General features: G+C 37.6%; 1 protein-coding gene across 2 annotated transcripts in view; it reads right to left on the minus strand.

Annotated features, from left to right (window-relative positions):
• Nucleotides 1–12519: 12519 nt before the first annotated feature.
• Nucleotides 12520–13019, minus strand: part of HAAO (3-hydroxyanthranilate 3,4-dioxygenase) — a 30844-nt gene continuing 30344 nt past the window's right edge. For both annotated transcript variants that reach the window (XM_015857540.3, XM_015857539.3), the window contains one exon: nt 12520–12929. In XM_015857540.3, coding sequence (XP_015713026.2) covers nt 12851–12929 — 79 coding nt within the window. In that variant the 3' untranslated portion in view covers nt 12520–12850. The remainder of the gene's footprint in view (nt 12930–13019) is intronic.

Consider the following 13019-nt stretch of genomic DNA (forward strand, 5'->3'; position numbering starts at 1 on the left):
AAGTTTAATTATATGTGTAATGTCTTTAAAGAAGCCAGCTATTTCCATAAATCATATATAGCATCAGTAAAATCCTAAGATCAAACAAGATGGACTATTCCTGATTGAAATATGCAGAAGACAAGTGTATTTATAAACTATATAAAGCACCTTGTTTGTTTTCTTTAATTATTCTAAAAGAAAAGATCCAGAGGAACTCTTTATTAGGGAGTATAGCGATAGCCCTACTGTTAAAGGCTTTAATCTAAAAAAGGGATAGATGTAGATTTACTTTAGAAAGAAATTCTTCACAATGAGTGTGCTGAGGCACGCTGGCACAACTGTCTGGAGAATTTGTGGTACCCCATCCCTGGAGGTTCTCAAGGCCAGGCTGAATGGGGCCCTGGGCAGCCTCAGCTGGTGGGAAAGCAGCCCTGCCCATGGCTGGGGGTCGGAGTGGGCTTTATGGTCTCTTCCAACCCAAAATATTCTGTGATTCTATGAAGTTGAAGCTTTTGTTTAAAAAGAAATAAATAGAGAGAGAAAAAAATAAATTTCTCTAGCACTTGTTATTATTGAAAAAAAAATAATAAAATGAAATGTAACCGTACCTAAGAGTAAGATCAGGACATGGAAGATGAATAAAATGAAACTTTAAGAAACTGGCATGAAAATTAAGATAATGAGTTGCTAGACTTACTGGTTTTTAAGTGTACAGAGAGGCTGAATAATACTCAAATATGCTGTTAAGCCTAAATATGCTGAGTTAACAGTAGAAACTGGCTTATATGTAACAAATAGATGATATGTACAGAACAGTTAAGGAGGAAGTAATGTGGTATTGATCACAGTCTGGTAGATCTAACTTAATCTTTCTTAAAGACATAAATATTAAAGGGAATAAAAATCTATTAGACTGTAAGGGTAACGGGCCGAGGAGAAATCAGCAGCATGAGCTGATGATAGAGAGAAAATCATGTCAGATAAACTTGATTAATATTTTGGAGATTGAATTACAGATGGCTACAATGGAACAGATGTAATTTGTATGGTTGCCAGATCCTGCTCCTATTTTTACAGATGAAAATCCCAACTGGCTCTGTTGGCATCCGTTGGATTCCTTTCAACTGAACCTAAGAGAGTGGTGAATTCTTCTCTGGCCTCTGCTGAAACTTTATCATGGTAAATAGTCCTTCAAATATGACTGCGTGTATTGCCATAGTTGGGTAAATTTGTACCTCATAGAAAGGGAGGAAATGGAAAATTGAGCCATAGATGATAACACAAGCTTGTTTTGATTTGAAAACAAGACAATCTAAATAATGCATTCCCAAAAGGTAGAGTGTTTACAAAAGGGAGCATGGACAAATATGCTATAACCTCATTTATGCTCTAGGGATTAGTCTTCTAAGACTGCTCTTTACTCAGTTTTCTCTAATTTTGAAGGAAACCTGCCTGAATGCCCCACATCAGAGCTGCAGGATGGCTGGGATCTGCTCCCAGCTTCCTGCATTAGCCTGTTCTGCATTCTGAATCATAGGGCAGTCCAAGACAATTTATTGAATGCCATTGTGTCATGCCTGCATGTGTCCAAAATGCTGTGGGATTTTTTTGTTTGTTTGTTTTGCAATGGCAATTAAGATCCCCTAGACAGTATCTAAGATACTGATAAAGTATGGCATGAGATTATGAAGGATATTAAGCTGTGAAGCAGGATAGCAGTATTGCAGAAGCTGATCTAAGTAAAGTAGAAATATGGGTTAAGATGTTTCCTTGGATAAAATATACTTTTTAATGCTAGGGAATTTCAGGATTATTTTTTAAACAATGATCTGAAATTGTTTTGAATACTGCTGGCCATTAGATTCTCTATACAAAATCCCAATGAATTGCGTGTGGGAGCCTTGAGTGTAGAAACACAGAGCTCAAAGTAACATTATGCTAGAGCTGGTTGCAATGAGCCAGAGAGTTCTTTCTGTGCTGATAAGATTCAGTGTTATGAAGTTTGTACAAAGGGATAATTGGAATTTAATAGAGTACAGCACATCAATACATTTTTAAGAATTTTTAGTGCACCAAATAACGAGGAAAAAACAGAAGGGCAGGAGAGAGAGCTCACAGTTGAAGCGGCATAGCTGGAAGGAGTTATTTGATTGCTATGTTACTGATCACCCTTAGAATATTGCTAATTTGATGTTTACACACCAAGAGGTAAAATCTCAATACAAAGCAATTAAAGTAGCAGAAGTGTTTTTCTTAGTCATCTCTGCTCTACATTGGATGTTTTTTTTTCTCAGTCAGGCACTTCAATTTGCACAATACCAAGTGATTAGACAAGCAAAGTTTTACCACGGTAAGTCTTTAATGCAGAGGACTGTGCACTCTTTGTTTCTCACTGTTGGATACATGGTAAACACTGAGCATACAGACCTACAGAAATGCCAGTGCTAAGGAGAAACAAACATATGCCTCGAGTGAAGGAAATGGAGGGCTAATGAGGCTTTTGTCAGATGCTTTTCTCTGCGTGTTGCATAGCTTCCATTTTCTAGCTTGCTATTTAGCCTATAAGCCTCATGGAAACAGATTGTCTCAGAGTCTCAGTTTGTACAGTGCCTTGCTGAGTCTGGGAGCTTTACATCACGGAGTATTTGCTTTATTTATCACTCAGATATAGCGGGATTTGCCTTCTGTGTAGCTTTTCTTTTCCTTCCTGATCTACAGAAATAACACAAGCCTATACAGAGGAGAGGGTTAGCTTTCTTCCAGAGCACAGGGAATCCTAAAGCAAAACTCCTCTGAGCATACAGCAAAAGAAATGTCCATTGAAGTCACAGAGGGCCATACTGTGTCTCATCTGCATGCTTTGTAGCTGTATGTGGTAATGAACTGAGTGCAAAACCTGCATGTAGCATGCTTGGCAACTCGCTATTTTCCAATGCTGGGGAACAAAAGGGCTTAATGAACTCAGTGGGAGCAAATAATGACAAGGAGAATATGTCATATTCCAGTGCCCAGTTTGAGAGAGGTAGCATGTTATAGCTACAGGAGTCAGCAAGGATGAATGTTCCCTCCCCACTCAGCTCTGGCAGTGGGGTTGTTTCACTGCCTAGTTCTAGAACTGCTTAGTTCTTGTCTAGTTCAGCTTGCACTCTCTGTCCAATTTAAAAGGAATCCATGGCAAAGGCTCTCCTATCTTTCAGTGCTGTCTTGGGACAAGCCCCTTTAAACCTTACACTCTTCTCAAAAGAGTAAAAGTATTTTTTGGAATTGTTCAGAGTGTTCCTGTAGAGTGTGGTTGTATGTGGCTGCAGACCATCTGACCTACTTCTCTTCTTGATATCTTTCTCCACCATCATTGTGTCTTCCACAAATAAGGTCTTAAATACCATTTGAAATGAATTATAAAATTTGAAAGTTCAGATGGGAAAGGAGATGAGATGGTAGAACAAACATTTCCAGGTGTTTTTGCATTTATTGTAAGAAACTGTCTCTGTGAGTGTAGCTCTGTGTAATAGTAACAGTTATACGGTGAAAAAAAAGGGACATCTGTGTAGACCTTGCATGAAGTGACTAACATAATTTAATGGAGAAAGCTTCAATCAGATGACTATGCTTCTCTGAATAAACTAATGCAGCTTTAGTGGAGGTCTGAGATAGATATATGAATATAAAAACTAGGTATTCTATGGAACTTTACTTGAGTTGATACAAAGTTCTCTCTTTCAGATGATTACATAAAAAGCTGTATTTTTCAAGCTGGTTTTAATGATCTGTGTCAGCTGCACTGTACTGCAGAAGGAAAGCTTTTTGAGTATTACTTTAGCTGATGAGTAAAGATATTATCCATCAGCTCTGTGAGATGAATACATTCAGCTGGATCAGACAATCTCTTGGAAGATCACTGCTGACGAAAGTTAGCAGGGGCCAAGAAATTGCAGAGCATTCTGCACATCAACCCCATCCCATTATAAATTAACCTTGAATTAAGACTGGGATGGGTTGTTATCTCAAGAGTCTGTAGGTTGGGGTGGTCACTGTGCTTACTTCCCTGAAAAGAAACAGATATAAACCATTTGTTTACATTTCAAGTTTGGTAAGGCAAGTATCAGGTTGTTGCTTTATGCTTCTTCCCTTTGGAACAGTTTGTTTACTTTAGAACCCCCCCATTTTTACTGTTATACTGTAGCAGAACATCAGTGTGTTATAGCAGCTTCAGTTCAGTGTACTGGTGAGTACTTACTTTATAAATATCTTCAGTTAGGACTAGCGAGAACTTTTCATCTTTTTGGTTTGTCTTTGCAGATTTATTTTCATAGACTTGGAAATGATCTAAAAAATCTGGTCTTATGCCTCTTTGTGTTGACTCCAGTATAACCTCCTCTATATACTTTCTATAGGCCTATACTTTCTATAGGCCACTTGATGTACTTGGTAATCTAAAGAAATCACCACTTCAGCTGAATGTGTACATGGAAATGCACTGATGTTTCTTTTTAAGAAATAAATAAATACACAAATAAAAATTGGATAGAAGCTGTGAGATTTTCAAACTTATTTAGCGGCTTATTCTGAAATCGGTTCCCATAGAGGAAAAGATAAGCTGACGTGCCTGAACAAGAGATCTCTGTTTAGGTGGTTTATATGGTATTGCTGTAGCTAATCATGTCCCTGGGCACTCAATTTTGAAAATGAACACTTATGTCAATTTAAGTTGCCATGGAAATTCTCACAGCACAAACCTTCTCCGTGAAGACCTTATGGCAGAGAACAAACGATGTCTATGAATTCCCCAAGAGCATCCTACAGCAGAGTAAAAAAGGTTTTTGCATACCTTTAAAACACACAGTCAATAACTACTCTTCTCCTATTCTAGCATACTTTTCTTCTTCAAGTAGTAAATGAATGTAGTTTTATAATGGTGCATGTTCATTTGAAGAAATGATGTAAGAAATTGAAAGAATTATTAACTCCTTATGCAATAAAGTATTTTCAAATTAATTACTTCTTTAATTATTTGTTAAAATCTCTGTATGTTGAGCTTTTAAAAATTCAGGGATGGGATAAATTATTGGCATTTTAATTCATTTGAATTCCAGTAGTGTTCAGTCCACTCTCAGTCAGTATCAAATTTACAAGCATGGGATCAAATAATAATAATAATAAAAGGAAAATACAAATGATCTTTCCTTTTATAATTCTATATCTTTTTATTTGTTTGGATTATTAATGATCTAAGTTTAGAAATTACTTTGCATTCCATTTAAATTTTATTTGAATTTTAATAATGAGAGAGAGAAACTAATGAGCTTTTTTGTAAAGATGTTCTCATTTTCCTCCTGTGCTTTCTTCTGTGTGTCAAGATGTTCACGTTTCAGTGAACGCCTAGAAGCTGTTTCTTTTCAACAGGATGAAGCTGCTGATTTGTGAATTACTGGCACTTCTGTGAAGCCAATTTCAGCTGTAACAAGAGTGTTAAGCCATCAAAAGTAGTAATTATCTTGAATAAGGTAAGCTATTTGAAGTTATAATGTGTATCCTGTGTCAAGCAGCCTTTGAGTGCCAGTGTATTTCCACTGTTGCATCACAGAATGAAAGGCCAGTTGTACTCTGTTACAACATTATGAGATTGAGGTAATTCCAATTCCTATGTGCTCATACAAATGCAACTGAGAAGGGCATTTGTCCCGGTATGGATGGGTGAGGAAATAAATAAAATGGTTTTATTTCAAATAGTTAAGAATTAGGTTGATGGTTGGACTTGGACAATGTGGGAGGCCTTTTCCAACCTTGGTAATTCCATGATTTTATGTGGAAAATAAGCTTATTGACAGAATGTACAGGATGTATAAATTTACCCATAAAAAGCTTTGGCCAAACATTTTCTACTGTTTTGATGTTTCTCTTGTTAAGCAAGAGGAATGTTAGCATCTTCTACAAAGACTCTGGCTTATTGTTTTTTTCCCTAGCAAGGAACTTTAAGATGACCATGTACGTGAATCACACAAATTGTATTTATCTCTGTCCAGCTCACACTGGACCCTGATTTTGATGATATGAAAGTAGTGTTTGTGACCAACTTGGTGCCAGCTGTAGCAAAGGCCAGCATCTAATAGAGGTGGGGTTGGCAGTAATGTGGATTAAATATGAGGAGGGAGTTCAGTTTGCCACCTAATAGCTCCCCCTGTAGTAGATAAAAGGAGTACTTCATTCTCTGGAGCTTTCAATCTGTCTCTCCATTCACTATACTTCCTTTTAAAATTGAGTCTATTTAGCTTCCCCTGCCAGACACTCTGGCACAGTTCCTCAGGCACTTAAATATCATTGCGGATTTGGGTTTCTGAGCATACATCGTATTTCCCTCTGAGGGGGAGGAAGCTTTGCAAGTAGAGTTAATTTTGCTATAGAGGAAATAAATGCCATGAAACCTTTCTATTAGATTAAAAAACTGGTAATAAAAGAAAGAACCTCTGGCCCTTTACATGGTGTGTCTATGAGCTGCAAAGTCCCAGTTGCTGGGAGGCTGTGAAAAGGCTGGTTTAGGTGGAGCTTCTTACAGAGCTGGCTTCCAGTGAAACCCAGAGTAGTTCCTTCCTCTTGTACAATCTCTTGCTTTTTCTGTTCTCCAGAAACATGTATGGAGTGAATCCAACCTACAGAAAGCGCAGATGCAGCCGGTCCATAAAAGCTTCTGAAATATCCTGTCTGACATAAATAAAAGTGACCTTTAGTATCAATCTCCATCTCTGTCTGCCAATAACTGGCTAGTCATTTTCTAGAACAGCAAGCATGCACAGCATGCTTGGCACAAATTTCACCAGAAAAGAAAGGGTTTTACAATTTTTATGCCTTCTGAGTATCTTTATGCAGTATATAGATGTTTGTATACAAATCTCCACATGGATTTACTTGTGTACACACACTTGCATTGTCTATAAAACTGTGCAGTGCACAGTAAAGCAACCTGCACACAGCAAAGCAACACTTGCATCATTTTAATGTACCAGCCTGACGCTATTTACATGCTGGCATAAATCAGGGCAGCTGCACCTAAATTGGCCAATATGTAAGTAGTGACAAACTGCTTTTAGTGAAGAATTGGGTGTAGATTGCCTAGCTAATTCAGAAGATGGAAGAAAAAGATTTAGACAGTTGAACATTGCCATCCATCTTGGAACAAAAGCCAGGAAATTGGTTAATTTTCATTTTAAACTCTATGTCTGAAAGGATAAGGCAGTCAAATTTTAGTGCTAGCATGCACGTTTCTGCCTTGATTTAAAAATAAATAATAGGTTGTGGATGAAAAAAAAAAAAATTAGAAATAAACTCTTGTCACTGCAGTTTGTGATATTCATGAAAATCACTACAGGATTTACTGAGTGAGTTCTAGTAGCTGAAAATATTATATGGATATTAAGAATATACTCTAGGAAGCTACACATGTTTTCTGTGAAATGCTTTTGGCAATTTCATTTTCTATTGTTCCACACTTATTAAATATCTCTTTTTCTTCATGTGGTATGGGATCTCTGCTCTCTGAACTGAAAGCATGTCTAGAAGGGACTCATATAGTATTCTTGCTTTGTCTTGTATCTTTATGTAAAATAGCTTTGATTTCATTGCGTTTTCCACCATTCAGTGCTTTTGATTATCTGCACTTTCAAAGTGAATTACTTTTACATCACACTGCAGGTTCATAATTGTTAGTCTTTTGGAGGTCCTTGATTAGCTTCTTGATTTTCTTCTGACTCCCATTCCATGCTGTGGTTGGAAAGTCAGTGGTCCTGATAAGAAATCTTGGGAGTTCTGTGTGATATTCTGGTGTGTGTGCTTGTTCTGAATGTGTCTTTCATACATTCACAATTTCATACAAAAGCCATTTATTTTCAAGTTTTTGACAAGTTTCATTTGGTATTTACCACTCTTCTCATGAAGAGAATAGCAAGATACTATCTTCTATGGGCACATGATGTTTATTTTCCTTTCTCCAATAAAGCATATGGAGTTTGAACCATAAGAGTTGACAATAGCTTTCTAACGGCATGTACTTTCTGTCAGTACTAGCTTTTGTTTTATAGAGTAACATTTTCTGTAACTATCAGGGGAGTAGGAATTATCCTTACTTACTTACTTACTCACTTACTTACTTATCCTTGCTTACTAGCAACACTGAGTGCTCCTCTTATGGCTCAGTCTTTCTCACTTTAGGTAGTACAGAGCTTTAACAAGAAGGTGCAGAGATTCCCAAATAGTGTAGCTTATGGTGTGGATGTTCCTGCAGGGCAGCAAAGAAGAGGGTTTGACTTCCCACTCCTGCACAGAGATTGAAACTGTCCATGCATCTTCTTTTCCTGACACTATTGGATAAAGTGAAGTGATAGATCTCTGGCAGTGGTTTGCAAGAAGAGAATGAGCTTTGCTCAGCTCTTGTAATAAGTAGAAACTAATCCCTCTCAGCTCTCTTCAATGAAGGTGGTTCTCTGCTATGTTCAGATCTTCAAGTAAATAGTTCTGATGTAATTTAATCAACTGGTCTGAATTACTTGGTCAAAGATCTTGGAGGTATATTTTACCTAAAGCAACAGCAGTTTGGAAATAATTGCCCCATAGGATTCACAGATTTGCTGAGAGGGAAACTGTCTGCAGAAGTGAATCTGATTTGCCCAATGACTTGGCCATTTCAGCGGTTGTTACTGCAGAGGTGCTGCATGGGAACTGTTAGATATGTATTGATTTGATATATATTTTCCCCCTAGCTTTCAAGCTTTGATCAAAATTTCAGTTATAGTAAAAAGGAGAATGTTTATGCACTTCCACAGTTTCTGCACAATCACTGATAACTGTCTGGAGCCAGTGCTAGCACTTGTAGGTTGAGGTATTTACTCTGATCCGCAGGGTAGATGTTAGCTGTGACTTCTTCATTATTACTTTAAAATTAACAGTTTTATTTTGGGTCTAACCAGCAGTTGTGCAGAATAGTTGGATGCTGAACTGTTTATTTTCAGTCAGATGCAGACCAGGATATGATGACCTTCATGAGCCTGAAGTATTCATTGATGTTCACTCTGAATTAACTGAAGATAAAATAAATAGAAAGAATCCCCAGCCCACTGAAAAGTCTTCATCATAAGCACAAGATGTTTTTGTTGGAATTTGTTAAAAAGCTTAAGTATTTCTTACTTATATGCAATGGTGGTGGGAGGGTTGCATTTTGCGCATCTGTTCTACAACATTAATATGTCTGGAGAGCTGAAATTAAAGTACTATGAGTGCTTTTAATGCCAAAGTGAAAGTATTAATGCAAAATCATAGGAGTGCTTTATAGGTGTGTGTAAATTCTACTTGGGCCTGAAGAAAGGGTTTACTAGAGCACACCTGATCAGTCATCTTGTCTTCTGTATATAGTAGTTTGTATTTCAAAGGAGTAAGCAATATCTAAAAATAAAGCAAGAATGGAGGAAGACAAGTTCCTCTCTTGACTTCTGCAGGCTGTAAATTTATGCATTTGAAATGTAGCTAGCATTTGACAGTTAACTTGCCTTAATCATTCTGTTAATAAAAATAATTGTACAACCTTGAGCTCTGCAGCTAATCACTGCAATCTGTTCATAGCGTGATCTGTGAGGGTCACTGTTTTCCTGTGTTTTGCTTGACATTGCATTTCTTTTACTGGTGCTGATATGTAACGTGACCATTCTGATGAACTTGTTTTGTTATTGCTCCATAGTTCAACACTTACTCAGGAAGTATATAGTGAGTTTGGAAGAGACCTTTAAGATGATCTAGTTTCAGCCCCTTTGCTAAAGGCAGGGACATCTCCCTCTAGACCAGGATGCTCAAAGTCCCATCCAGCCTGGCTTTGAGTTTTGTTTCCTTTCTCTTTGCAGAACTTATCATTTTTCTCACCAGGTTAAAGGCACTGAACCACCACGGTCTCTCTTGACACACTGTCCAACAACAGGCAGGTCTGAGCTCTTTGCCTTCTCCCATTTGACATAATGAGGAAAGCTTCTGCTGACTTCCAGGTTAGGTGAAATACAGCCATGGTTAACTCTGTGGATGCTTGTAAGTAGATTGAAATTCCTTTGTATGTGCTTCTAAGCTTTCACATGAGCACCAGCTTGTGACTGTGGACAGTCCTGAGTGTAATAATTAATAAGAAGTAGTGCAGGTATGTGTTTTTTCTGGTCTGCGTGGGCTTTACTGTACGAAATACTGTTTAGAATGCATATTTGTATAGAGGCGTTTCTTCCAAGTTTCAGAGAAATTGTGAGCAACAGATGGACTGTCTGTGTGTGAATGTATGTTCAGCTCAAGCCTGCCAAAATGCAGTAACAGAGGTAAGATCACTAAGTATGTGATGACACCATATATGTACAGTTCAGATTGAAAATGGGTACCTAAATCAGGACACAAGTGAACTCTGGGGCCAGAGTACCTACTGAGCTGACCATATGTACATGGTAACAATGCCTGACAGCTAAAAGGTCTCCAGGAATCATATTAGCATCTGTCCCCGCTACTCGTAGGTAGAGAAGCATGGGTAAATCTTTGGGGCAGTTTACCGTACATAGTGTTGTATACATGCATTCAGTAAGTATCAGGAGCCTTCTGGAACTATTCTGAATTCATAGAAAAATAAGTTGCAGATTTCTAAATTGCTGTGGAAGGAGTAAATAATGAGAACATTGTCACATTCTCATCTATGCTTTTGATGTCAAATAATTATTGAATATCAGGAGATGACCCAAAACAAAAGAAATAAGTCTCAAAAGAGAAATTAGAAGGCAGAACACTCCACTCCCAGGTACTTAGTATCCAGGCCTTTTTTAACAATCTCCTCATGCTGTTTAGATCCTGATTTTAGTTACACTTGAGGACTGTACACCGCTTAAGTAACTGCATTAGATAACAGCAGCTCCCGAAGGAAGTAAAATCCCAGCCCTGGATTCTGAGTACAGGCAGTGGCAGAACTGCAGGTTATGGACCTGGCTTAAGACTCTGGGTCTGACTCTTACAATTGGCTTGGGTAGAATTCAGTATTTGAGCAGAAGTCATTCTAGAAGGACTTCTTCACAAATACAGTTTGATTGGAGCCTTGATTTTTAAACTCTGAAGTCTTTCAAGGGTGTCATTCTGATAGTCTAGAGATGCTTTAACTTGTATTCTGAAATTTCCACAGCTCACAGTGCCTCTGAATGTATGAACAGCCGTTGATGATCACTGCAGATGTTGCCCTGTGTGTTACAGGATTCCATCTACTTACCATTGTGTGAAATATAAATATTTGTGTGATATGAAGCAAAACCAGAACGAGCACTGCAGTGGTTACCTCCAAACTGATATTATAACACTCTGACGCCTTAAGCCTACATCCTTCAACCAGAGGTGCTCATTCAGGGAGCACGCAGCCCTGCAGGCAGACTGGCATACCAATCCCAATGATCACTGGATAAATGGCTCCTTTGTTCAAGGGATACTTTTATGAAGGTAGCTTGCATCCATAACAACTCCAAGAACAGGATTCAGTTTCTTAAATCAGGTCCCCTTTTATGAGGAGAATGCAGCAAAGTTCTTCTAAGTGCTTTACTAGGAAAGACAGTGAACCTAAATACAAGTAATAGGTTGAAGCCAAGCTGCTTCAGTGTTTCTCTTGGAAAGTATGGACACTTGCATAAAAAACACATGACAATAGTTCAATGATCTTTGTAGGCAATGACTACATTAATTCAGTATTTTGAGCTTACACTAGAATTAAACAATAAAAATTAAAAAAAAGACTTCATGCTTTTTCAAATGTAATTGATAAAAATCAATGTTAAATAACCTGTTTTCTAATGCTAATAAGGTGAAAGTCAATAATAATAATAATAATAAAAAAGAACAGAAAATAAAGGAAACAAACAACAACAAAAAGCCAAACCAACTGAGTTCCTGGAATAAAAATAGAAGAGAATTTGACACTGATTTCCACAAGAAATGTCGTTATTCAAACAGAAGTGAGAACTTAGTAAAGAATGGTTACAATATTTTCTTTCTTCTCCCTTACCCCCAGCACACTCCTTTGGTTATTTTGAACAGACGTTTCTGCAGCTGAAAAACTGCCAAGATGCCACAGTGATAGTGTAGTTCACAGACAGATCCATGTGGTATGTCTGGTGTGTTAGTGATGGCTCTGAATGATTCTGCATTTCCAGATCTGGTAAACACATAACAGATTACCTGAAGCAAGTACAGAGATGATCTGTGTAATGCTTGATGTCAATGGTACTGTTGCTTCCCTCTTTCATAACACCCTCTCCTATTTTTCCCAAGGTACTGAGAACCTCAAGCAGTGGAGTAGATAAAGTTTTGTGGGGTTTTTTTTGTTTGTTTTTTGTTTTTTTTTTTTAAAGGTACTTTTATCCACAGCTCTCAGAAGATCTCTAACTTATCACAAATAAAAGCTCTGTGCTCTGGGGGCTAACATACTCAGTTTATTACAGATGGCAAACCTGAGGTAAGGAGATAAAAAGAGCGTTCAGTAAGCAGGCACAGTAAGGCTTGCTCTTGAAAAACTTTTAATTTATTCTAGATAGTATCATTTATATTACTGTATATCTAATAGTGTCGCTTGGATCTGTTTTCCTTTGATTTCACATAAAAGGTATGGCTTTGTTTGTTTTTAACATAATAACTGGTTGAAGATTTTGCTGAATTTTTACTTACTTGGGGAAAAAGAAGTAATTATAAAGCACAGCACTTGATTACACTTAATTCCAATGTAACCGTTATGTTAGATTGCTCATATTTCCAGGGATTCTGATTAAAAGATTATTAAGATGAGACAAGTAGGATAAAACTTCTTTATCATCAAAGTCAAGTGCTATAGAAACTAGTTATAAGGCTGCTTGCGTTTTGGATCCTGAGCAATGTAAAGAGCAATGCATTCCTCAGATCTCTTCCAGCAGTACCTGGGAAAACAGAGAAATAACCCAGTGTGTATGGGGTAATATGAGAGGACAAGCTATCCACACAAACAACTACGTGCTGATGCTGCTGAG

The sequence above is a fragment of the Coturnix japonica genome, chromosome 3, assembly GCF_054131305.1.
Source record: "Coturnix japonica strain WE chromosome 3, WE-NBRP24, whole genome shotgun sequence".
NCBI classification, from domain to species: Eukaryota; Metazoa; Chordata; class Aves; order Galliformes; family Phasianidae; genus Coturnix; species Coturnix japonica.